Source organism: Lepus europaeus, chromosome 5, assembly GCF_033115175.1.
Source record: "Lepus europaeus isolate LE1 chromosome 5, mLepTim1.pri, whole genome shotgun sequence".
Taxonomy (NCBI): domain Eukaryota; kingdom Metazoa; phylum Chordata; class Mammalia; order Lagomorpha; family Leporidae; genus Lepus; species Lepus europaeus.
This window is the reverse complement of record NC_084831.1, coordinates 56,696,681-56,723,461: the sequence shown is the minus strand read 5'-3', so window position 1 is coordinate 56,723,461 and position 26,781 is coordinate 56,696,681. Positions and strand designations below refer to the sequence as shown.

The 26,781-nt window shown below is 49.6% G+C and overlaps 1 protein-coding gene across 3 annotated transcripts in view; it reads left to right on the top strand.

Annotated features, from left to right (window-relative positions):
• JAK1 (Janus kinase 1) overlaps positions 1-26,781 on the top strand; it is a 142,826-nt gene that overhangs the window by 100,679 nt on the left and 15,366 nt on the right. For 2 of the 3 annotated variants that reach the window (XM_062191476.1, XM_062191477.1), the window contains exons 4-12: positions 244-367; positions 4,976-5,129; positions 7,774-7,937; positions 9,038-9,380; positions 10,869-11,054; positions 15,572-15,729; positions 18,108-18,273; positions 20,743-20,914; positions 26,268-26,374. In XM_062191476.1, the coding sequence (XP_062047460.1) occupies positions 244-367; positions 4,976-5,129; positions 7,774-7,937; positions 9,038-9,380; positions 10,869-11,054; positions 15,572-15,729; positions 18,108-18,273; positions 20,743-20,914; positions 26,268-26,374 (1,574 nt within the window). The remainder of the gene's footprint in view (positions 1-243; positions 368-4,975; positions 5,130-7,773; positions 7,938-9,037; positions 9,381-10,868; positions 11,055-15,571; positions 15,730-18,107; positions 18,274-20,742; positions 20,915-26,267; positions 26,375-26,781) is intronic. The other variant, XM_062191478.1, reaches the window with a different exon arrangement.

Below are 26,781 nucleotides of genomic sequence, written 5' to 3'. Positions count from 1 at the left end.
GCAGGCTGTAACTTAACCCTCTATGCCACAACACTGGCCCCTGTGGTTCTTGATTACTGGGATTGGAACTGCCTGATTGAACATGGTGGGAAGTCATAATTGCCCTTAGAGGATACCTGTTTCCTAGATGTGTCTAGATGAGAGAATTCTTTATCTTGTCATAAGCTAGGATTTGGAGGCCTGTGGCCAAATGTATGTCCCTTCAATTTTCTGATGTGTTCCTTACTCCCTCCCCATCCCCAGGTATCTCTCCTCTGTGTCACAACCTTTTTGCCTTGTATGATGAGAGCACCAAGCTCTGGTATGCTCCGAATCGCACCATCACTGTTGATGACAAGACGTCCCTCCGGCTGCACTACCGGATGAGGTATGGGGAATACAGAGCTTGTGCTTTTTGGCCTCCTCGTGTGGTGAGGGACAGTGGTTAACCGGGGCCTTGAGTCACCTGCAGAGAAGTATTGTAATCATTTTTTGTAATTTGTGACTTTTGTATTTTCTTGATATGAGTATTTGGTATTCAGTATTTGGAAGGCAGCTCAAAGATGACTTTGATCATCCTCTACTGCCATATTTTGGAAAGAAATCTTTAGGATGCACAGGGTATTTTGAATAGAACTAGTATCCTCAGTATTCCACAGCTGACCTTTTCGAACAGTGAATCATGGCTAGGAGTTTAATTTAGTGGGTTGTGATGAGAGTTTGTTTCTCTCTCTCTCTCTCTCTCAAAGACTTACTTATTTATTTTTATTTCTTTTTAGATTCATTTTTTATTATTTTTATTTGAAAGAATTACACACACACAGAGAAGGAGAGAATGCAGGGAGAGAGAGAGGTCTTCCATCTGCTGGTTCACTCCCCAATTGGCTGCAACAGCCAGAGCTGTGCCAATCCAAAGCCAGGAGCCAGGGGCTTCCTCTGGGTCTTCCCATGTGGGAGCAGGGGCCCAAGGAGTTGGACCATCTTCCACTGCTTTCCCAGGCCACAGCAGAGAGCTGGATTGGAAGTGGAGCTGCTGGGACTCGAACTGGCACCCATATTGGATGCTGCCACTGCATGCAGTGGCTTTACCTGCTATGCCACAGCACCAGCCCCTAGAGACTTACTTATTTAACTGAAAGAGTTACACAGACAGAGGAAGAGGAAGAAAGAGAGAGAGAGAGAGAAAGAGAGAGATCTTTCATCTGCTGGTTCACTCTCCAAGTGACAGCAACAGCCGAGGCTGGGCCAATCCAAAGCCAGGAGACAGGAGCTTCTTTTGAGTCTCCCACATGAGTGCAGGGGCCCAAGCACTTGAGCCATCTTCTACTGCTTTCCCATGCACATTAGCAGGGGACTGTATGGAAAGCAGAGCAGTCAGGACACGAAGCAGCACCCATATGGGATGTTGGCGTCGCAGATGGTGGCTTTACCTGCTATGCCACAATGCCAGCCCCTGGGATATTTTTCTAGATATTGAATCAGATCTGATTTGTATAATCATACAAGAGTGACCACTTCTTCCTGTACTTACCTGAAGTCTCACCTTAAGAGGAAAGGTGTGTAGCATTTGAGATTTCTCACCCCAGACTTACAGAAACGTTCACTCACACAGCTGAGCCCTGTAATTATATTTAGGTCTGTTTTTCAAAGTGTAGTTTTGCTTTCTGTGTCCTCAAGGTTTGCTGTGTGATCAGCATCGACTTGCATACTTAAAGCCCGTAGTCTAGGAATGGGCATGTCATTGAGTTCTATTTCTTTTCCTCTCAGAGTCTAGAGTGGTAACATTTGGGACTTAGAAGAGGGTGAGTTTACCTAATTCAACCCTCCCACTTTTTCATTGGGAAAGCTGATGTCCCCTCACCCCCAAGGGCAGGGACTTACCCAAAGTTATGCCTTTAATGGACGGTCCTGCTGGTACCACAGCCCTCTGAGCGGCATCAGCCTTTGTTGGTCAGATGAATGCCTCGCTATTAGAAGCTATCTCTGCCTGCTTCCTGTTTCTGTGAGCTGCCAGGAAGTGCACAGCTATTTCACTTTTGTCACCTTGACTTTGTACCTGATACTGAGCTTCAACAGGATGTTACTTTGTTACCACAGGGTCTTTGAACTTGGAAAAAATAAAAAAAGATAGCACCCTAAGTGAAAACATTTGCATTATAAAAATACTACAAAAGTTTTGAAACCTCACAGTCTCACCACTAAAGAAGATGCAATGTGAAAACAAATATTGTTGATTATTTCAGTGGAATCCCAGCTCTATTTTTGGAAATATACTTTAATTATGGTTTTCTATTTTTAGAAAGCGATTTTGGTAGTTATTCGTTTATACTATATCTTAGTATATAAGACAATCATATTCTTTATTTTTTAAGAAAAATTTTCTTGCTTTTTATTCAAGTGAATTTCACAATCCACTAATATAATTCTATAGAAACTGAAAGAGAATTCATTATGCACGATATCTGCAAATAAAATATGCAGTGACCCATAGTTTAATTTCTAAAACACTTGGAAGATTTGCAAGCCATTGGGTCTGCTGACAGCCTTAGTCTTCTGTTGCTATCAGTGTCTGACCCCTTTCATCTATGTGGAGGCTGGGGGGCCAGCAGCTTTGGAGACCTGTTGTGTTTCACACGGCCTTGGGCTCTGTAGATATATGGTTCTTTTGGGGTGTGTGTGTGAGAGAGAGAGGGAGAGCAAAGGCCATAGTCACTGTCATAGTTACCAGGAAGATGAGTGATACAGAATAATTGAAAGTTAAAGAGCTTTTTTTTTTAACCTTTAAAGCAATTTCTTTTTTTTATTTTTTATTTTATTTATTTATTTATTTATTTTTTTGACAGGCAGAGTGGACAGTGAGAGAGAGAGAGACAGAGAGAAAGGTCTTCCTTTTGCCATTGGTTCACTCTCCAATGGCCGCCGCAGCGCAACGCGCTGATCTGAAGGCAGGAGCCAGGTGCTTCTCCTGGTCCCCCATGCGGGTGCAGGGCCCAAGCACTTGGGCCATCCTCCACTGCCTTCCCAGGCCATAGCAGAGAGCTGGCCTGGAAGAGGGGCAACTGGGACAGAACCCGGCGCCCCGACCAGGACTGGAACCCAGTGTGCCGGCGCCACAAGGCAGAGGATTAGCCTGTTGAGCCACGGCGCCGGCCTAAAGCAATTTCTTTATTCATCCTTTTTCTTCTCCATGTTGATTATTCTTTCCTGAGTTTGTTCGTCATTTGTTGTTTATCTGTCAAGCATGTATTGAGCACTTGTTATGTGCCAGGCACTGGAGAGTCAATGGTGAGAAAGACAGCTGTGGCCTCTACTTTGTTTTTCCTCCATATGCATCTGCTTGATTCCTGGCTTCTCTTGTTTCAGCCTATATTCCATGGAGCTGGTATCCTGCCTCATAGTAGCTCACTCTTATCCTTTTTTCTGCCTGCTATGTATAGTCAAGGCTCTGTAGTCTGCCATTTATTTACTCTGGTCCCTGCCTCCCTTCTGTGACCCATTCTCTCCTCCCTGCCACCTTTCTTGGTTCCCTCTTTGGCACTCCTTGGTACCTCATTGGAAACTTTCTTATATCCAGGGACAACTTATCCCAGGGGTGGGGGGCATTTGGCCCATGGCCACATAAGGCCCACAAAATCCTTTGGTCTAGCCCTGCCAAGGCAATCACATGTGGGACTCGAAATTCAATAAATATAAAGGAGGCTTATTTTGAAATTGATGATTTCTTTTGGACTGTGAATGACATCATGGCCCCTGGCAGGTAAAAGATTCCCCACTTCTGACTTATCCATTCGGTATACTGCCTAGTAATAATTTCGGGGACCCACGAGATTATTAGGAGCCCAATGAGATGTTTTGATTTTGTTTAAAGTCAGGAAAGATAGAAATAATTAATTCAGGCTGGATTATATTCATTTTTATGCCAACACAGTAGTGAAGTTTAACTTCTGATTTTTTTTTTTTTTAATGGAGGAGGAAAAGTGTGTGGGATCTGTGAAAGTCATGGTATAGTCCTGCTCATCTCATGTACCCCATTGTCAAGTGGCTTTAAATTGCTGGACGTGCCTGATTGCCCCTGTAGACGGGCAACTCAGAGAGGGCAGGACCTGACATATCCCATAGGCTCTGCAACTATGACTCAGTGAAGGATGCTCCAGTTTAACAGCAGTTCTTCTGGAGATGAGTTTTAATTTGTTGCTTCTGTGTGATGTGGTTGTTTTTACATCAGCTCATGGGCATGTCAAGAGAGAAGAGATCCAGGCACCAGCTGAGTCTGTCACTTAGGGATGGTGGGAGCCAGCTTTGCTCAGTTCCTTTTACACTGTCTGGAACTCGTTGCCACAGACAGGTAGCAGAGGAAAGGAGTGAAGGAACTGAGGTCAGTGTGCAGTCTTAGGTCACCTAGCCTCTTGAAATCTTGATTATTTTCAGTATAAAATGGAAACAATGAAACCTACCTGATAGAGGAGCTGTCATGATGAAGTGGTGTCCAGCATCTGAAGTGTTCACTAACTCACAACACTGCATCTAATGCTGCTTATGAAATAGTAGGGTTCATGCAGTTCCTTTTTTACAACTCCTTTAATTGAATAACAGTACTCTGGGAAATAGGAATCCCTGGCATGTGAGTTGTCCATTTTGACTGTGTGATGAACTTAGATGTCAGGAATGTCCAATGCACCTCAAAGAGGTCATGGGCAGTGGCTTCAACATGCAGCTGATGGTGAAGGTCCAGGGAGTTGCAGGGTCAGCGTCTCATCCTAGTCGGTGGGTGTTTTCTTGTTTGGAAAGATGCATTGGCCAGTCAGAGGAGCCCTGTCTTTGTGATCTTCAGGGAATTGCTTTTTCTCTCGGAGTCAGAGAGGAGGTGCTGTCACAGAATTGAAAGAGCAGGGCTTGTCTGTTTGCCCCCCAGAGCCGTTCAGCCTCCTGCACTGGCCACGGTGGGTTGAGCCAGCCTTCCAGGGTCACAGTTAACATCCATTTTCCTGCTTCCCAGGTTCTATTTCACCAACTGGCACGGGACCAATGACAGCGAGCAGTCTGTGTGGCGACATTCTCCAAAGAAGCAGAAAAATGGCTATGAGAAAAAGAAGGTTCCAGATGCAACCCCTCTCCTTGACGCCAACTCCCTGGAGTATCTGTTTGCTCAGGTGGGAAATTTGAACGCAGGGGTGTGGGGATGGTGAGGCATTACAGAGCTCAGATTCCCTTGTGCGCTGAACTTGGTGGTGCTAGGATGCTGTGAGACCTATCGCCCCATACCTGGACTAGCCCCAAGTGAGGAAGGCTCATTATCCCACGCCCAGGTTTTCCAGCCTCACTTCTTCCCTGTTCCATTCTTTCCCCCCAGCTTTGTGGCACTGTGCCTTTCCGATGCAGTCCCTGTGGCAGAGGGAGGTAGTGCTTGAGGGAAGATGTAGTTCAGTGAGGCTGATGAAGGTCCTTCTCAGCAGTCTCTGTGTTTGTGGGGAAAGGAGGTGGCCCTGTGTCACAGCTAAGACACTCAGAAAAGCCAAAAGAGAGGTTAGAACCACCTGCAATTACATTACCTTAGATCACTAACGTTTTTGATAATACGTTTCCTGATTTTAACATGCAAATTTATTCTGTATTTTGAAAATATCTTACATTCATGTTATCTCATATGAACTGTCCTGAAATTTAATTTAAGATTTATTTATTTGAAAGGCAGAGCTAGAGAGAGAAAGGGATCTTCCATCTGTTGATTCACTCCCCAAATGGCCATGACTATTCTGAGTCCAGAATTCCATCTGGGTCTCCCAAATGGGTACAAGGGCCCAAGCACTTGGGCTATCTTCTGCTGCTTTTGCAGGCACATTAGTAGGGAGCTGAATCTGAAGTGGAGCAGCTGGGACTTGAACTGTGCTCAATATGGGATGCCCGCACCTTACGCAACAGCTTAACCTGCTACACCACACTGCTGGCCCCTATTTTAAATTACATATTTGAAAGACAGGTAGATAGATAGGGTGAGATCTATCTGCCACTGGTTCACTCCCTAAATGTCAACAGTGGCAGAGGCTGGATCAAGCAAAAATTAGGAGCCTAGAACTCAATCCAGGTCACCCGTGTGGGTCACAAGGACCCAATTACTTGAGCCATCATCTGTGCTTCCCAGGCTCTGCATCAGCAGGAAGTTGGAAGCAGGTATCAAACCTAGCCACTCTGATATTGGACACAGTGTCTTCAACTGCTAGGACAAATGCCAGTCCCTTAGCTGCTTTCTTATTCATCCCGTTTTTACTATCTGTTCTTCATCTTTCACATGTCCTTGGCACCTGGAACATCTGGCCTGTGATTGGTTCCCAGAGTTGTAAATGAATGAATGATAGTATTTAACTTTTCAGTGCCTTAGATTCCTCATCTGTTAGATAGAGATGATCTTTATAAAACCACACAGGACCACTATTAAGGCTAAATGAATAATAAATAAAAAGAACCAGGCACAGTGTCTAGCACTGAGGTGAGGATTTAATGAATGGGCAACAATGTTGATATTATCATCATTATTCTGTATAAAGCAGATGGTGGGCACTGCTTGCTGTCCAGTTTTTAAATTAAAAAAATTTTTTTTATTATTTTGAGAAGCAGAGAGACATCTAAGACCAAGGAAAAGAGGGATCTCCCCAAACACCCAGGAGCCAAGAACTCAGTCCTGGTCTCCCATATGAGTCACAGGGACTCAACTACTTGAGCCATTACCTGCTGCCTCAGAGGGTACATATTAGCAAGAAGCAGGAATTGGGAATGGAGCCAAGACACAAACCCAGGCACTCTGATACAGCCTCTTAACCATTGCACCAAATGCTTGGCTCCATTTAGTCTTGTTTTATTTTTTTATTTTTATTTTTATTTTTTTTGACAGGCAGTTAGACAGTGAGAGAGAGAGAGACAGACAGAGAGACAGGTCTTCCTTCTGTTGGTTCACCCCCCAAATGGCTGCTGTGGCCGGCGCACTGCGCCAATCCAAAGCCAAGAGCCAGGTGCTTCCTCCTGGTCTCCCACGTGGGTGCAGGGCCCAAGCACTTGGGCCATCCTCCACTGCCCTCCCGGGACTGGAAGAAGGGCAACTGGAACAGAATCCAGCACCCCAACCGGGACTAGAACCTGGGCTGCCGGCGCCACAGGTGGAGGATTAGCCTAGTGAGCCACGGTGCCAGCCTTATTTTTGTTTTTTGAAGTCCCCTTTGGCTATTGGAACACCGTGTACCCTATCAGGGAAGTGGAAGTGGGATACATTGGTAATGCTTTTCACTACTGTAAACTTGAGTAGCAGATATGGAAGAGTCTTGGATGTGGTAATGATATACTGTAGAATATGAATGGTGCCCTGTCAACTTTATAGCCCCAGACCAGGACATTGCAGTACATGTTTGTGGAACTGATGAATAATCGAAGCCCAGCCCAGCATCACCTTCCTCTGGTCTGGCATGGTGCAGGCCTAGTCACAGTTTTTCAGTGTCATTTATCCAGCAGGCCCCATTGTAGGAGCTTCATGCTTATACTGTTTACTGGTATGGCACATAGGGCTCAATAGATATTTGTTAAATGAATGAATTAATAACCTGGTGAGAATATTCCTAAGCCCCTCCATGCCCAATTGTATTGAAAAGAGCATTGATGCTGGAGAAACTACGAATCTGTCGAGTCTCATTGCTGTGCTGCTTTTCTGACTGATACTTCCTGTGGGGTAGTTGCCTCCTCTAGAAAAAAACATGGGTGGGCTTCTGAAACTTAAGTGGTGGTTCATTTTTTCTTGCCTCTGCTCCAAAGGGACAATATGATTTGGTCAAGTGCCTGGCTCCTATTCGAGACCCCAAGACGGAACAGGATGGGCATGACATCGAGAATGAGTGTCTAGGGATGGCCGTCCTGGCCATCTCACACTATGCTATGATGAGGAAAATGCAATTGCCTGAACTCCCCAAGGACATCAGGTAAGTATTCCTGCCAGCTGAGGAACCAATCGTGGGGCTCGTAGTACCTTTCATATTCTCATACACTTCAGCTCATCTCCTACTGGCATTGGGCTGACCCCTGCTCTCTGCAAAACCAGAATCTTGTTTAGAATTTTTGTGATAGGTAGCACAATTTTAATTGTGTCCTGATTTTGAATGGCGGCATCTAAGCTCATAAATTTATAGTGGAGTGAAATTTCTGGGTGGAGGATGTCGATCAAATTAATGACCCACATGCTTTCTACTTTCCTGCTTACCCACACCCCTGTCACTATGGTTTACCTTTGGTGGCTGGACCTATTTTATTTTATTTAAAGATTTATTTATTTATTTGAAAGTCAGAGTTACACAGAGAGAGGAGAGGCAGAGAGAGAGAGAGAGAGAGAGAGAGAGAGAGGTCTTCCATTCATTGGTTCACTCCCTAAATGGCTGCAATGGCAGGAGCTGCACTGATCCTGAGACAGGAGCTTCTTCTGGGTCTCCCATGTGGGTGCAGGGCCCAAGGACTTAGGCCATCTTGTACTGCTATCCCAGGCCATAGCAGAGAATTGGATAGGAAGTGAAGCAGCCAGGTCTTGAACCAGCACCCATATGGGATGCCAGCGCTTCAGGCCAGAGCGTTAACCTGCTGCACCACAGGGCCAGCCCCTGGACCTATTTTAAAAATCCTTCCCAACATAGCTCTCCAATTCCCAGCCTGAGATCCCCAAGGAGTTGTAATTTACTAGAGAGCTGTTCATTCTGATGTGAGGGATAATCAACTCTTATCTTTATATGCAGCTTCTGTTTTTTTGTTTTTGTTTTTAAAGATTTGTTTATTTGCAAGGCAGAGAGAGAGAGAGAGAGAATCGGTTCTCCATCTGCCAGTGCAAATGGCTCTGCATGGCTGAGACTGGGCAAGGCTGAAGCCGGGAGCTTCATCAAGGTCTCCCACATGGGTGCAAGGATCCCAGTACTTGGGCCGTCTTCTCCTTATTTGGCAACACAGAACTCAAATCCACAGATTTAGATTTGTCTCTGTAAAGTATTTTCTGCTAAGCTGTACATGAAAAAGAGTATATTTTCCTATTTTCTTTTAGCTATAAGCGATATATCCCAGAAACATTGAATAAGTCCATCAGACAGAGGAACCTTCTCACCAGGATGCGGATTAATAATGTTTTCAAGGATTTCCTGAAGGAGTTTAACAACAAGACCATTTGTGACAGCAGCGTGTCAACACATGACCTGAAAGTGAAATACCTTGCTACTTTGGAGACTTTGACAAAACATTATGGTGCTGAAATATTTGAGACTTCCATGTTACTGATCTCATCAGAAAATGAGATGAATTGGTTTCATTCCAGTGACAGTGGAATTGTTCTCCACTATGAAGTGATGGTGACTGGAAATCTTGGAATCCAGTGGAGGCAGAAACCAAATGTAAGTGGCTGACGCTGGCTGATGTACGTGTGTCACACAGCAGGGCTGCTGCATGTCCATGGCCTCCTTGGGTTGAGTTTGTTTAGGCTGGAGACCATGTGCCATCATGTTTTATTTGTATCCATGGGCACAAGGTCTAAATAAGTATTTATTGCCTTCTATAGGGAAATACAAGAACATAATAACCCAATAGCAGCAGGCATTCACTGAGCACTTACCATGTGCTAAGTACTTGTTGCGCTTTTGACATGTATTAACTCATTCAGTTCCAAAAGTAAAACCAAAACCCTTGAGAAGAGCAGTGCTGACACTATGTTATACCCATTTACAGATAAATTCAGAGGCATAGAGAAATTAAGAAACTTGCCCAAGACATAACTGAGAAGCAGATGTGCCAGTGATTGGACTCAGGCCTCTGGCTCTGTGGAATAGGATAATTGATTTTGCAGGAAGAGGCTTCTTTATTAAGGTATTTGTTGGATGAGGCAGTACAGCAGAGTGGTTTAAGAGCATGGGCTTTAAACCCAAGTAGACCAGATACAAATTCTAGCTCTACAAGTCAGAGTTACGTACCCTTGGCAGGGTTGTTTCTCCTGTGCCAGTTAAGTATGGTCATCTGCCAGAGGGAGGTAATTCCTGCATCTCACTCACAGCATTGTTGAGAGAATGAAATGGCATTTAGCACAGGGCCTGGCACATAATAAATGTTGAGGAAATTTTCAAAGCTACTATAATTATTGTTACTCTAAGTAATAATATTAAAGTAAATGTAAGATCCCTTTTCTCCTCCTATTTTGTTCTCATCCTGAAGTGGAAATACCTAGCAGAACTGAGGGCTTTTTTCATGGTAGGTACTATGTTCATGAGCACTTACCTCAGACATTCTCGTGTTTTCTGGATGGAGAAATAAAGGTTCTCGGAGCTGCCCTAACTAGTTATATGACTTCCTGAGATAGGAGCTTAGCCTAGATCTCCAAACATCTAGTTTGTACAGATGCATACTTTTACATGTGTCAGTTAGTGAAGCATGGAATTCACATCTTCTCTTGAAAATGCCAAGCTGAGTATTGTTAAGTTCGAGACAGTGAGTGCCAGAGGAGCAAGCTTGTGTCTGCCTTGTCTTTTGCCCCTGCCTGGGTTGAAGCATTGGCATTAGTCTGCAAGCGAGGGGACTTGACTGCAGGTGTGTGTGTGCTGGGCAGGCCGCTCCCTTTCCGAGTTGACCTGCACGTGTGGAGCATGTGTAAGAGCTCTGTCGGTGCTCATTAAAGTCCCCTCCAGATGCGCAATCCCAAGATGCCCTAATCAGGCCCAGTCCCCAGTCTGAAGCCTGTAGGTGCCGACTCCTCCAGGTCCTCTGTGGGTCCAGGCACGCTGGCTTTCTCCTCCATGGACCTAGGCCCTGCTTCAGTTTGTCGGAAGCATTAACCTTTTACTGGTGGAAACTGAGAAAGCCAAGCTAACGCTGTCACCTGTGCATCTTGTCAGGTTGTGCCTGTTGAAAAAGAAAAAAGTAAACTGAAGCGGAAGAAACTGGAAAATAAACTCAGGAAAGATGAGGAGAAAAACAAAACGCGAGAAGAGTGGAACAATTTTTCCTATTTCCCTGAAATCACTCACATCGTAATAAAGGAGTCTGTGGTCAGCATTAACAAGCAGGATAACAAAAAAATGGTAAGTGCTCCCGGGGCTGTCACGTGCCCGTCTGCCGAGGATGCCTGGCAGGGTGGTGCCAACCCTGGTAAGCCAGAAGGTCGCTGGTGCCAGGAGGCATCCTCGGGGTCAGTGGTTAAGGCCCAGCGTGACATTCCTGTGCCTTTCCTCTGTCTTGCAAATGTGAATCTGCCTGCCCAAAGATACTGCAGCATTGACATTAAATTCACGAAAGTGAGTGGAATTGAACGGAAGGGAATCAGCGGGCGCCAGTGTTTCCGCTGGGGCTCCTGCAGTCCTGTGCTGAGTCCTGTGGGTCCTTGGCCATGAGACGTGGGAGCCTGGCGAGTGGCAGGCTCACCCAGGGACTCTTGGGGTGTTGGGTCTCACTTCCTCTTTTTTGGTATCACGTGAGGACATAATCCGGACAAGCAGGCCTGCTTGGTGGGGAAGTGGGGCCTCTGCCAAAGCAAATGTGCATGTCGGTGAGACAGGCCGCTCTTAGAGGGCGGAGTCAGCCGCCGGCGGTACCGTGGTGCACAGCCGCAGCGCCGCCCACTGCCTGTGTCTGCTGGCACGGCCTTTGGGAAGGCGGTTTGGCAGTGTGTGTTACGAGCCTTGAAGTTGTGAGTTTTCTTCTCGGGAGTCTAGGGCTTCTGTCCTCCAGAAAGTGTGAGAGGCAGACAGCAGTTTATGAATAAGAATGTTCAGGTACAGCGATTTACTGTGTGTTTCCTTTTTTTTTTTTTTTTTGACAGGCAGAGTGGATAGTGAGAGAGAGAGACTGAGAGAAAGGTCTTCCTTTTTGCCCGTTGGTTCACCCTCCAATGGCCGCTGCAGCCGGCGCATTGTGCTGATCCGAAGCCAGGAGCCAGGTGCTTCTCCTGGTCTCCCATGCAGGTGCAGGGCCCAAGGACTTGGGCCATCCTCCACTGCCTTCCCAGGCCATAGCAGAGAGCTGGCCTGGAAGAGGGGCAACCGGGATAGAATCCGGCACCCCGACCGGGACTAGAACCCGGTGTGCTGGCGCCTCAAGGCGGAGGATTAGCCTGTTAAGCCACTGCGCCGGCCTACTTTGTGTTTCCTAAAGAACCCCAAGAGAGAAGCTTGACGGTTTCCAACACAAAGAAATACTAAATGCTTAAGGAGATGGAAATGCTCATTGCTCTGACTTGGCTGTTGCATGTTGTATGTGTGTACCGAGTGGAGGGGTGACTCTGTACCCCAATAATGTGTATAGCCATTAGGTGTCAATTAAAAAAAGGAATATTCACAGCCAGAGTTGTGGCGTACCAGGGTAAGTCTCTGCCTGTGATGCCAGCATCACATATGGGTGCCGGTTCCAGATCTGGCTGCTCAATTCCAATCCAGCTCCCTGCTAATGTGCTTGGAAAAGCAGTGGAAGATGGACCAAATACTTAGGCCCCTGTACTCACATCGGAGATCCAGAGGAAACTCCTGACTCCTGGCTGCAGCTTGGCCCAGTCGTGGCTGTTGTGGCCATTTGGGGAGTGAACCAATAGATGGAAGTCTTCTCTCCCTCTCTATATCTCTGTAACTCTGCCTTTCAAAATAAATCTTCAAAACAAAATTCACTCCAGCAGTGTTCACAGTGTCAAAATATTGAAAATGATCTAAATACACAGTAATAAGAGAGTAAGAAAATAAATCGCAGTTCTATATATGTAGTACAATATACAACAACATTTTTAATTTTTCTGATATTTGGAAAAATGTTTTTGTAAATGAAAAACAGAATATAAAACTTTATGTGTACAATGGTACTAATTTGTTTAAAATATTTAAAAAAGATACACACACACATCTATCTATATATATATACATACATACACATACTTTTAGAAAATAAACAGTAGCAGTGATTTATTAGTGGTGGGAATATGACTGTTTTCATCCCTCCCTTGTTTTAAAACAAAAAGAAATACATTAATATTATCAGAAAAGTGTAGTAAAAACAAGTAGGAGAGTCCAGGTACCTGTTAGCGGGTAGATGGAAGAGTGGAAGGAGGGAGAAAATAATATTAAGTGCAATGTGTGGAGCCTGTTACAGACACTAGGTCCTGTGTTGACTGCCATACCTGTGTCTTGCTTGTTAGTGTTAAAGGAGCCTGAGAGAACAGTCAGCTGCTTCAGGTGGGAAACCTGAGACTTATCAGGAGGCGTAGAACTTGTACAGGGCCACACAGTGAGAAAGGGTCAGGTCCTTGCCCAGTTCTGTCTGGCTGCAGCCTGTGCTTTTTGTCTCTGTTGCTTTGGAGAAGAAGGAGAAGCAGAGGAGGAGAGAGAGAGGTCTTCCATCCGTTGATTCACTCCCCAAATGACTGCAACGGCCAGGGCTAGGCCAGGCTGATGCCAAGAGCTTCATCCAGGTCTCCCACGTGGGTGCCATCTTCCACTGGTGTGTAAGCAGAGAGCTAGATTGGAAGTAGAGCAGCACCCATATGGAATGCTGGCGCTGCAGGTGGTGGCGTTACCTGCTACACCACAGCGCGGGGCCCCAGATGTCAATTTAGTTTTCCTATCTTAATTTTCGTGTCTACCCTGTGGATAGATGTATTAGTGTCCCTGTTTCACAGAGGAGGAAACTGAAGCGCAGAGGTTAAGGGGCATGTCCAGAGTCACACAGCTGTTAGGCCAAACCATTTGCAGTTGCTAGCATTTGGCCACTTTTGACCTATAGGTAACAGTGAAGGTGTTGATCTGTAGACCCGGTTTGCCGGCCCCAGCCCTGTGGGTTGGCCACTTCTTGATGTTGCCTTATTACCGTCTCACTCCCTTTTCCCTTCCCAGCTCTTAGACCATCATTCTTCCAGGAAAGCATGATGCCAGCATGCAGTCCAGTCAGATCTCAATTTATCACTTCTCTCTGCAGCTCCTTGACCTCTGCCCTTTCTGTTGAGACTTCATTTCAGAGAACTTAAGTGCTTAGTGGTCTTGCTTATTGTGTGGGTAGGGGAGAGGCTGCCCAAGCCAGCCCTGCCTTTCGTTCTAGAGCATCTTGAATAGGTTCTTTGGGAATATCTACCAGTGGGTGACTGGCCGCATAAGGGAAGCCTCCTTCCTCAGGTTCCCACCCTGAGGTGGCTTCCTCAGTTCCCAACCCCAGGGCACCCTTCCTTGTCATCGTGGCTGTCACCAGGCTCCACCTCCTTCCAGAATGGTTATTATAACCGCCTGCCCCTTTTCCCTTCCTGGTCTTCTCATCTCTCTGTGACCAGCCTCTTCTTTCTCCAGCATTATGGAAAGAGTCTTATTTGCAAGTGTCATTTTGCTTAGGTCTTTAAAGATTTTTGTAAGTCAAAGTTTCCAAGTCATGGCTTTCCATACCTTCCTTCACCAGGAAATGTTCTTGGTCAGCCCCTCGGCTGCTCTCAGATGGGCATTGCCTACTCAGGGGTCTGTGATTAAGAACAGAAACCTCCCCAGCCCCATCTCGCCCCCTGGGCCAGCGCTGTGCCATAGTGGACTAAGCCTCTGCTTGTGGCGCCTGAAACCCAGATGGACGCTGGTTTGAGTCCTGGCTACTCCTGTTCTGACCCAGCTCTCTCTTATGGCCTGGGAAGGCAGTAGAAGATAGCCCAAGTCCTTAGACCCCTGCACCCATGTGGGAGACCCGGAAGAAGCTCCTGGCTCCTGCCTTTGGATCAGCCCAGCTCTGGCCATTGTGGCTATCTGGGGAGTGAACCAGTGGATAGAAGGCCTTTCTGTCTCTCTCTCTCTCTGTCACTCTGCCTCTCAAATAAGTAAATAAGAAATCTTAAAAAAGAAATAATAAAAGACCAGAACCCCCTACCTGTCTTCTCTGCCAATGTTTTCCTGAATACCTTCCCCTCCGCTCTTGTCTTGGCCACTTACCACTCTGAGGAAGGCTCTCTGCTTCCTCCAAACCCCAAGCAGTCCCTGGAGTTAGTCTAGTAATTCATTGTGTCCAGGAGCATTCCTGGGTTAAATCCACGGGTTTTTTACCTTTTGGACCAAGTCTGCCATGAGCTGACCCAGGGCAGCATTTCCATAGGTATTCCTGTCTGTTACAACCTCCCATACCTCCAGTCCTGCCACCCTTGCCCTCATATGATAGGTTCGAGTCCCGGCTGCTCCACTTCCAGTCCAGCTCTCTGCTAATGCACCTGGGAACGCAGTAGAGGATGGGCCAAGTGTTTGGGCCCCTGCACCCATGTGGGAGACCTAGATGGAGTTCCAGGCTCCTGACTTCAGGCTGTCCCAGCCCCAGCTGTTGTGGCCATTTGGGAGTGAACCAGTGGATGGAAGATCTCTCTCTGTGTCTCTGCCTCTCTGTAACTCTGCTTTTCAAATAAATAAATCTTTCTTAAAAGTGAGATGAAGATGAGAAAGTATGTTGAGCAGTAAAAATGCCGTGTAAATGCAAGAGGGATCTTTAGCAACACAAAATCAACATCCCTGTGGGGTTGTGTATGTGTTATGTTCCTCCCTGTAGCTCAGCTGCTGAAGATGCTAGATACATGATGTGATCCTGGGCATTTCTTCTCTGTCCCCAGGAACTGAAGCTCTCTTCTCATGAGGAGGCCTTGTCCTTCGTGTCCCTGGTGGATGGCTACTTCCGGCTCACAGCAGATGCCCATCATTACCTCTGCACTGACGTGGCTCCGCCACTGATCGTCCACAACATACAGAATGGCTGTCATGGTCCAATCTGGTAGGTTCTGGAACCTTTACAGTCACCCTTGGGCTGAAAAGGTCCCACGTTTTAGCGACAGAACGCATGGCCTCCTCTCCCAGGCGTGTCCAGTTTTTTGGGTTGGGACAGATGACCGTGTTGCCTGCTGCATGCGGGGATCCCATCTTCTCCATCCCTACTGAGCAGGTTTTCAGCTACTTATGCCCTTGCAGTAGCCCCTCAGCTCCTCTGTTAACAGTTTAATCCTCCTCTGTCTCCATAATTGGCCAAGAAGCACTGCAGCTCCTGACTCTCACTGTGTCAAACACTGTGGGCTGTTTGAGCACGGCAGGACACAGGTCTCAGCATCAGGCAGTGTGGTAGGTGAAGCTTTGAGGCAGCTGTCTGTCCTAAGGGCCAGATGAGTGGTGGCACCAAGGCTGTCATAGCCATAAGGCCTCAAAGGATTCCACCTGCTTCTCACATTGATGATGGCCTGTGCTCAGATACCTCTGGGGAGGGGTAGTTTGCACCACCACAGTATACCCTTTCCTGATACAGAGTTGGAGTTTGCCTCTCCATAACATGTACCTCCTCGTTTGAGTTCTGCCTTTTTAGACACCAGGTATTCAGCTTATTTCCTCTACTTTTTTATAAAGATTTATTTATTAATTTGAAAGAGTTACACAGAAAAGGAGAGAGAGGCAGAGAGGTCTTCCATCCGCTGGTTCACTCCCCCAACTAGCCACAACAGCCGGAGCTGCACCAATCTGAAACTAGGAGCCAGGAGCATCTTCTGGGTCTCCCATGTGGGTGCAGGGGCCCAAGGACTTGGGCCATCTTCCACTGCTTTCCCAGGCCACAGCAGAGAGCTGGATTGGAAGTGGAGCAGCCGGGACTCAAACCAGCACCCATATGGGATGCCGGCACTGCATGCGGTAGCTTTACCTGCTATGCCCCAGCGGCGGCCCCACTTACTTCCTCTTAACACTTTTATATCCCCAGGGCCAGTGACTTCCTCTGACTGGCCTCCAGGTCATGGAATAGAGCTGCTCTGTTCTGTCCGAGTCTCTCTTTTCAGGCCTGACTAGATCTGGGAAAGCGTCTTTTCAGTTGCCTCCCTTCCTCAGGACATGCTGTTCACCCTCCCTGTCCCTGTTCCCTGTGACAAGGTAGATTGGGATTGCTGTGGCCCTGGCCTGGAGAGACTCACAAACTCCTGGGGCATCTAACACACAGGAACTGCCAAGCAGTGGGCTCCGTGTCCTAAAAAGCTTCTTCCTCCAGTGCCTCGCTGTGGCTGGGCATCAGGGCCTTGGCCCTGGCTTGTTCTGTGTCCTGTGATGCCCTTCCTGCAGAACCCACACGGCCTCCACGCCCTTCAGGTGTCTGTTGGTGACCACCTCCTGTGCAGTAACAGCACCTCTGCATCCCACGCTCCCTGGTGCCTTTGCTCGGCCAGTGACATTCTTCAGTGGCGTGTGCCACCTGCCGCACACCCTATTGATTTCCATTTCTGCTTGTGTCTGGTCTGCGCTTCCTGAAGGCAGGCAGCAGTGTCTGCATCGTCCTGAGCACCCACAGCATGCCCGACCCGTCGCAGGCCCTCAGCGTTTGTTGAGTGATGGACTGTTTGGTGTTCTGCGGGGCTGGAAGTGTACTCCCTGTGGAGCCTTCCGAGAGCAGGAGCCTGCAGAATGAGTGCTAGCTGGCCGCATCTTCACAAAGGGGCAGGGTGAGCCGCTGGGAGGTGCAGCAGGGCCTCTGCCTTTCTAAAGCCTGTGGGTTGCGCCAGCCCCCTGCCCCAGCACTTAGTGAGCAGCACTCACTGAGCGCTGGGAAGTAGGTGGCTTTGTTTAGCCAGGGTTCGTTGCCCTCTGCATGCCAGGCATTGGCCCTGGGGATATAAAAGTGTAAAACAGGCATGCTCCCTACTAACATCCTTCTAATCCCCATTGAAGGATTCACTCCAAGTGTTGCTTCATACCCACGGTGAGCCAGGCTTGTTCTGGTTACTGGGGTGTAGCACTCAACAGAACAGCCCTGAATTCCGGCCCTGTGAGGCTCTTGCTGCAGTTGGGTTGGCTGGGGTTGGTGGGGAGGGGTGAGTTCCCTGCTATTACGTCATTGCCAGCTTCTCGTTACCAGCCTTGGGGGAGGCCTTTGTGGCTGGAACTGAACACAACATCTGTACGACACTTGGGGACAAGCTGAGATCAGTGCGTAGGAGACACGTTCAGTCTCGGGGGTCCTCAGCACCCCCGTGTGCCTCCTGCATCTCTCAGAGAGGACTTTAGCAGCCAGGCAGTTATGCACTTGAGCCATCTACTGCAGGCAGCCCAGGGGGGTGGGTACCCCCGAGGGTTTGCTGTGCAGCATGTGTGACTCTCTCCCTTGGTCTGCCCCCCACCCCACAGCACAGAGTATGCCATCAATAAACTGCGGCAAGAAGGGAACGAGGAGGGGATGTACGTGCTGAGGTGGAGCTGCACCGACTTTGACAACATCCTCATGACTGTCACCTGCTTTGAGAAGTCTGAGGTCAGTCAGACACTGGCATGGACCAAGCCCTCTGGGCCCAAGGTATCCAGTGCACTTGGGCCGTTGTCCCTGGTCCTAGAGTTGCTGTGGAGAGGCCCTTTCTTGCCAGAGTGCAGGTAGAAAAGCCTGGGTCTCTCCGGAAGGAGACACTCCCGAGCAGCCCTTGCTGTCTTCCTTCTAAGGTCCCTGGCTAAAGATCCACCGTGGCCCTGGGTGAGAGACCATGACCAGAAAACCAGGACGCACCGAGCACCCAGGAAGCTCAGTGTAATTATCTAGAGCGGTTTATTGTAGGCTCTGCCAGGATCCCCGAGAGCTAATGCCATGTCTGCGGCAGGCACCAGTACAGACCTGTGCCCCAGATCTGCCGCCACGACCCGGCCTGGCACAGACTCCTCCAGGTGGGAGCTTCAGACGTGTTAGCAGACGAATTGCCTGCCACACGGTCACGCTGAGTAGAGGTGTCTGTTGGTGAGTCATGTGCCCTGGAAGCTGCGAATGAAGCAAGAGAAACCCTGCAGGCCGAGGCAGAAGTCAGAATGGGCGATTTCACCCCACCAGGCCACAGCTGCTTTCATTAGTTATGAAACTTTTTTTTTTTTTTGACAGACAGAGTAGATAGTGAGAGAGACAGAGAGAAAGGTCTTCCTTTTCCCGTTGGTTCACCCTCCAATGGCCGCTGCGGCTGGCGCACCGTGCTGATCCGAAGCCAGGAGCCAGGTGCTTCTCCTGGTCTCCCATGCGGGTGCAGGGCCCAAGCACTTGGGCCATCCTCCACTGCACTCCCGGGCCACAGCAGAGAGCTGGCCTGGAAGAGGGGCAACCGGGACAGAATCCGGTGCCCCGACCAGGACTAGAACCCGGTGTGCCGGTGCCGCAAGGCAAGGGATTAGCCTGTTAAGCCACGGTGCTGGCCAAGTTATGAAACTTTAAAAGACACATAGTAGACTATTTTAGATGACAATTTTTACAGAATTAATTTGCATAAATATACTCCCACTGGCTGGGCTCCAGCATGAACTGGGAGAGCTGGGGCAGGAGCGTGGCCTTCAGGATAGAGGTCAGTGTAAGAAAATATTGGAGACCTCAGATCCAGGAAGGACAGGAAAGCATGGACAGCCCCTAGAGACTGGACTCAGTCAAGAGGGGGAAGAGGAAATAGCTGAAGGCACTCCGTGCTGCCAGGTGTCCTGTGCGAAGTCCCAGGAGCCACTCCCTGCCTAGGGGTGTTCTGTACAGGTAGGCTTTGGGGCTGATGGGGGCTCAGTGGCTCAGGACCCCTCAGGCAGGCTCGTTGCCCTTACAGAAAGCCTGTGTTGGAGAGAGTTAAGCTGGGTAGGAGCCAGCCTGGTCTCATTCCAAGGTGTAATTGACCTGTGCTGAACTGAGAATGGTGTCCGATTACCTGGGCAAGAAACGAGGCAGAGAAATGACTACTCCTCCTGCTCATTTTAGCCCCACCCACCCGGCACTGTGCCAGGCCTCTTACCTGCACGTTCCTGCTTAGGGCTGACAGTGGCCCTGAGGTGGGTGATATTAATCCATTGTACAGAGGAAGGACTGAGCCACTGAGGTTTCAACTATTGTGTCCTAGTTTACACTGTAAGTAGGTCTTTCTGGCCCTCGGTCTTAACCACTAAACTCATTTCCTTTGTACAAAAAGAGCCCGTGAAGGAAAACTGCCTATACTTCCTTTCTATGCACCTTGAAACCTGTGGCTGGACTGATAGCCACCCACCAGCTCCCTTGTGCTTGAGAGAGTTCCTGGATGAATTTTACTGTAGTTATTGTTTCGTGTGTGACAGTTACTAGCATTTCTAAGTGCTGAGTATTTAAGAATGTGCCATACCATATAATTATAGCAGTAGTCTGTGAAGGTTGATATTTCCACAAGCAATCTCATCTTATAGGTCAAAAGCCAGGTGACACTTCTGGAGAAATGGCTGTTCTCAGTGCCTTCTCCTGGGCTCCTCTTCTTCTTCTTCTTCTTCTTTTTTTTTTTTTTTTAAGATTTATTTTATTTATTTGAAAGGCAGAGTTAGAGAGACAGAGAGAGAGAGAGATCTTCTATCCACTGATTGACTCCTCAAATGGCCACAACAGTCAGGGCTGGGCCAGGCTGAAGTCAGGAGCCAGGAATCAAGCACTTGGGCCATCCTCTGCTGCTTCCCCAGGTGCATTAGCAGGGAGCTGGATCGGAAGCAGAGCAGCCACGACTTGAACCGGAGCGCATATGGGATACCAGCACAAGTGGCAGCTTAACCCATTGCACCACAGTGCCAGTCCCCTGGGCTCCTTTGAATCGTTGAGTGATTTGTTGGTTGGGTTATTTATCAGTATAAAGTCTTGGTGAAGAATTTCAGATCTACTGGGAATACAGAGCTTCTGCGCACCCTTCCCCCTGCCCCTCCTGACATTACGCGTTACACGGTCTGCTGTGCATTCGCCTGACCCTGTTTTAAACAAGTCTTGTCTGGTTTTCTTTCCTGAATGACATGTGCTGGGTGGCAGAGACAGTTCAAGAACTTTCAGATCGAGGTGCAGAAGGGCTGCTACAGCCTGCACGGCTCAGACCGCAGCTTCCCCAGCCTGGGAGAACTCATGAGCCACCTCAAGAAGCAGATCCTGCGCACAGACAACATCAGCTTCGTGCTGAAGCGCTGCTGCCAGCCCAAGCCCAGAGGTTTGTATCTGGGGGTTAGAGCCAGGCCCTGAACCCTCAGTGATGCCACAGGACCCAGATGGACCGTAGGATGCTGGTTGGGTTAAGAAGGTGACTCCCTCCCACAATTCCCAGGTGTTTTTCAGTAGCTTTGCTAGGATTGTATCCCCGAAGTCAGATTCCATCCCTGAGTGTCAGCATTTTCTGTAGCAGACATACTCCTTTCTCAGCATCTCATCCTGCTGAGAGAGGCACGTTCCAGACTAGAGCAGAAACTTTTTGTCTCTTTAAGATAAAGTGTCTTAAGTGTCCCCTGTCATTATTTATTTGAAAAATGTCTCTAGCATATGTTCAGTAGGCCAAGAACTTTGTCAGATATAAACAATCAGAAATGCCTAGGACCCACACCCTGTTCTCTCTCTAGTCTCATGCGGGAGTGTTACAGATGAGCCCACTGCAGTGTGTGATAAGGATTTAAATCAGCACATAATTTATACCTCGAGGTCAAAAAGAAGGGGATGGCTACAACCACTGAGTCACAGGGCACAGAGGGCTGCATGGAGGAGGCAGACCTGGAACCGAGTGAGTTGGACAGTGAGCAAAAGGTTGCCTCACCTCCCTTACCTCAGGGTGCTGCCCTGCAGGTGTCAGATGCTTCCCACGGGAGGGTCAGGCCTCCAGGAAGGGGTGGCAGCATTGCTCCTGAGGTCCCTGTATGTGTCAGCTGATGCTCTGAGGGGTCTCTGTCATAGACGCGTTCCCTTCAGCCCTGCTGGAAGTGCTCTTCTCTGACCGGCACTGTCCATCTCAGCTCCAGTCTGTCTTCTCCACGCAGCCCTGCAGGCCCTGTGACTCAGAGGTTGTGTCCACAGTGTCTGCATCAAGCGGACAGAGCTGTTGGTATCAGAACAGCAAGGGGCCCAGGGCTCTGAGGGTTAATTATTTCCCTCTCTCAGCAAGGGGCCCATTACTGAGCTTGGTGCGAGAGGAAGAACCTGTGTTCTCGTTGATCAGATAGGGTTTCCTGCCAGCCTTGGGGAGCAACTGCAGTCTTTGTTTTTGTGCTCGAAGATGTTCCACAAAGGTAAAAACACATGTGCCACTCGGCCTCAAGGCCGCCCAGCCCAGCCAGCCTGTTTAGGCTCGCGTTCTCTCCTGCCAGCCCTTGAGAGTGGTGGGTTCTTTCCTGCGCATTAGTGGTCCCTGGGTGAGGACAAGGAGGGGGACAGTAGCATCTGCAGGAAAGAGGAGGTTCCAGACCACCAGGTGGATCCTTGGCAGGACTTCAGGGCCCCTGCCCCAGGTGCCTCCGCTCCTAGCCCAGACCTGGGAGCTAAGAGCTGTGCAGGAGGAGCAGAGGGTTGGAACTGAACCCCTCTCGTGCCTTTTGCACCTGCTTGTGCACTTGTAGGATGGCTCTGGGGCCCACTGCCGCCCCTGATCCACGGCAGGCACAGCGCCCAGCCCAGAATCGGCAGCCAGTGGTATCCGTCAAGTGCCAGTGGCAGCGACCACATCAGGGCCCAGCAGTTCACAGGCGCGTTTCGTTTCTTTCACTCACGCAGTGGTCGGGAGCTGTTGTGAGGAGTGTGAGGCTCAGGAAAGCTGATGTGCCCGGGGCCACACGGCTGGTAAGGCCAGCAGTGAGGAATCGGGCAGCCACTGCCGTGTGAGTGGTGCACACGGTTCGCCCGGCGCTACTGCAGAGCCTTCCTCCTTGGAACAGCCCAGACTGTTATGCCCAAGTGGGGATTTCAGCTCACGTTGCCTGACTCCAAATTCAATGATTTCCCCCCTGCCCACCCCAGCCAAAGAACAGGAAGGCCTGGTGGCGAGCCGGCGGAGGAAGTCCGTTTGCAAGGCTGTCATGCATAGGTCCTGCTCTCCTCCTGCCCCCTGCGAATTACAGAAGCGAGGAAATCACAAAACTGGGACCTGACCCGTGCTTTTGGGTTCCACAGCTCCTCTGTCCTCGCGCCTCAGGGTTCTGATTGCCAGGCACCCTATTGTCGCTGGAAAATGCAGCCAAGAAACCCCCCCACGGCAGAAGTGAAGAGCAGGGTGGGAAAGCAGGGAGCTCTCAGCACGGGTGTGATCACTGAGCCAGCCCACACCGTCCCCACGGCTGGGGGGCTGGGCTGAGGAGCACGAGAAGGCCCAGACGTGGCCTGTTCACCTCCGGCCTGGAGGACTCCTGTGGCCCACTGTAGAAGCAGGGACCGTGGTGGTGCCACAGGCTAATGACTGCTCCTGGTGACAGCAGCTCCCGGGTACGGTGCATCTTCTCACCAGCCCCACGTGTAACGTGGTGAGGGTACAACTATTGCCCCACGCTTTACAGTGAGGAAACGGGCTGGAGGGGGTTAGGTGGCTTCCCTGCTCACATCTTTGGCCCTCGTGCCGTTTCCTGAAGCGCCCATGCAAATGATCGGTCCACACGTGGCCCTTCCCCATCTTCTCTAATCTCCCTAGTAAGTGCGAGGTCTGCCAGTAGAAGCATTTGCTCTGGGCACCTGTCAGGTGGGCCTCTGAAGCCTTTTCTCCCTCGGGCCGCCTTGAGCTGCCTGTTTGAATCTGATGTTCCCCAGGGAGCAGGACAGAGTCAGAAGAGCAGTGTGGAGGGAGTCGCCTCTGGAAAAGCAGTGTCCGGGACGTGGTAACAGGGGACCCGCTCCCTGAACCCAGTTTCTGGTGCTCAGATTTGTGGCTCCCACTCAAGGCAGCTGTGTTGGGGGATGGAGAGGGGCCAGCGCCATCTCTGGCTTCATCGCAAACCTGACTTGGGGCTTACTGACTGCCTGACCTTGGACACTGGTTCCTGATCTGTGTGTGTAGGTGGGGGAGTGAGGATACTGTGTGGCTCTTAGAGTAGACAGGAGGGCGAAGGAGTTAACATGTGGAATGCTCTCAGAACAGCAACTGGCACAGAGGACACAGAAATGGGCACTTTTTTTTTTTTTTTTTTTTTTTTAAAAAAAGATGTTTCATTTGTTTGAAAGGTAGAATTACAAAGAGGGATTCATTCCCCCAAATGGCCACAATAGCTGGGGCTGGGCCAGGCTGAAGCCAGGAGCCTGGAACTCCCTCGGGCTTTTCCACATGGGTACAGGGTCCGAAGTGCTTGCATGATTTTCCCACAGCTTTCCCAGGTGTGTTGGCAGGGAGTTGGATCACAAGTAGAGCAGCTGAGACTTGAACAGCATCCATCACGGGTAACATCTTTTTTTTTTTTTTTTTTTAATTTTTTTTTTTTTTGACAGGCAGAGTGGACAGTGAGAGAGAGACAGAGAGAAGGGTCTTCCTTTTGCCGTTGGTTCACCCTCCAATGGTCGCTGCGGCCGGCGCACTGCGGCTGGCGCATCGCGCTGATCCAAAGCCAGGAGCCGGGTGCTTCCTCCTGGTCTCCCATGCGGGTGCAGGGCCCAAGCACTTGGGCCATCCTCCACTGCATTCCTGGGCCACAGCAGAGAGCTGGCCTGGAAGAGGGGCAACCAGGACAGAATCCAGTGCCCCAACCGGGACTAGAACCTGGGTGCCGGCGCCACTAGGCGGAGGATTAGCCTAATGATCAGCGGCGCCGGCCCATCACGGGTAACATCTTAACCCACTGTGTCACAACACTGGCCCCAGGAAATGTGAACTTAAAGAGGCAGTGAGGACTTGGAGACCCTGAGGGAGTGTAACTCCCTGGGTATGTGTGGGGACCTGTTCCTCAATGGCCTTCACCTCCTAGTGGCCGGTGTGGGTCACCTCCGGGGACTGTGCCTGGCGATTCTCACAGTTCGTCTTGTGGGAGGCTGCTTCTGTTACAATACAAGAATTAGGACTTGGATATCTTCCTTTTGCCCTTAACTCATTATCTTGTAGTACAGGAAAGGAAAGAAAAGCAGTCATTTCCTTAGCATTCCTGCTTCGTTAAGGAAACCAGGGATGGCCGGCGCCGCGGCTCAATAGGCTAATCCTCCACTTTGCGGCACCGGCTCACTGGGTTCTAGTCCCGGTCGGGGCACCAGATTCTGTCCTGGTTGCCCCTCTTCCAGGCCAGCTCTCTGCTGTGGCCAGGGAGTGCAGTGGAGGATGGCCCAAGTCCTTGGGCCCTGCACCCACATGGGAGACCGGGAGGAAGCACCTGGCTCCTGGCTCCGGATCAGCGCGGTGCACCGGCCACAGCACGGCCTGGAGGGTGAACCAATGGCAAAAGGAAGACCTTTCTCTCTGTTTCTCTTTCTCACTGTCCACCCTGCCTGTCAAAAAAAAAAAAAAAAGAAAAAGAAAACCAGGGATTCCCACACTCTCTGGAAGTGGTAAGAAGGCGATTTCTGTGGGATAGCAATCCCCAGGAGGCTACCTGTGCAGATTTTAAAATATATTGAGTTTGGCCGGCGCCGTGGCTCAACAGGCTAATCCTCCACCTAGTGGCGCCAGCACACCAGGTTCTAGTCCCGGTCGGGGTGCCGGATTCTGTCCCGGTTGCCCCTCTTCCAGGCCAGCTCTCTGCTGTGGCCAGGGAGTGCAGTGGAGGATGGCCCAAGTGGTTGGGCCCTGCACCCCATGGGAGACCAGGATAAGCAACTGGCTCCTGCCTTCAGATCAGCGTGGTGCGCCGGCCGCAGCGGCCATTGGAGGGTGAACCAACGGGAAAAGGAAGACCTTTCTCTCTGTCTCTCTCTCTCACTGTCCACTCTGCCTGTCCAAAAGTTTAAAAAAAAAAAAAAGTATTGAGTTTGCTGTTTGAATTGGTAGAATCTGGGGGTGGTCCACCCAGAGCCTGCACATTCAGGGAGTGTTGTTAAGTGCCTCTTGGTTAAGGTACTCCTGGGCTCAGAGAGAGGCTTGGACAGCACCTTCTTTCAGGGTCACCTTTCCTGTACTCTGCATAAAACCCATGTTTGTCACCCTCCTCGCAGTGTTCCCATCGCCTGTAACCCAGAGCTTCTTCCTCCTCAGCTCTTGGCTTTCAGATCCTACCCCACCTGTTCATTCGTACATGTAGCATGTACATGTAGTACATACGTGTAGCATGTACTCACTGAGTGTCATGTGCCAGGAAATAAGATGGCCACAGTCCCTGAGTATTCAGAGTTTCCCTTCTTCAATTTACCACCTGCATTTTCTTAAGAAAGCCTCCCCAACCCCTCCCCAGGACAGATGCCCTTGGAGCACCCTGTCCTGTCCTTTCAAGTAGCTGACACCTGGTACATGCCATTGGACTGGGTGATTGGTTTGGGCTCTGCCCGAGGCACTATTTGTTGAATGTCTGAACTAATAAATGTACACATGCGTGGTCAGTAAGCCCCATGGCTCCCCAGACATGCGCTGGCTGAGATCCTGGACCTTCACCTCTGTGCTCTGACAGCTCTTATCTCTTCCACAGAGATCTCTAATCTGCTGGTGGCTACTAAGAAAGCCCAGGAGTGGCAGCCTGTCTATCCCATGAGCCAGCTGAGTTTTGACCGGATCCTCAAGAAAGATATCATGCAGGTGAGTCATTGCTGCAGGTCTTGGGTCCAGCATTGGGCCTGCCTGCCTTTGACGGAGCAGCCTGGACATTTGGGGGAATGGAGTCAGGGTTTGGGGAAGTCCTGGAGGAAGAAGATGAAGGAGACATGTGCAGTTCGAGCAGCTCAGCCCGTGCCTCTGTCCTCCGTGGCCTGGCAGATGCTCCCCCGAGGTGCTTCTTCCTTGGAAGGAGGTAAATTTGTTAGTGCTTGTAGGTATCTAGTGTTGAGACACTCTCCACTGTGAGGGAGCGCTGACCCTGCAGCTGGGGGAGCAAAGAACACAGGGCAGCAGGACATGGAGAATTCAGGCCCAGAGAACTCCCCTTAGAAGTGGAAGCCTTCTGGGGGCTCAGGCTGGTGTCCTGGCCTTTGGAGACCTTTTGCCTC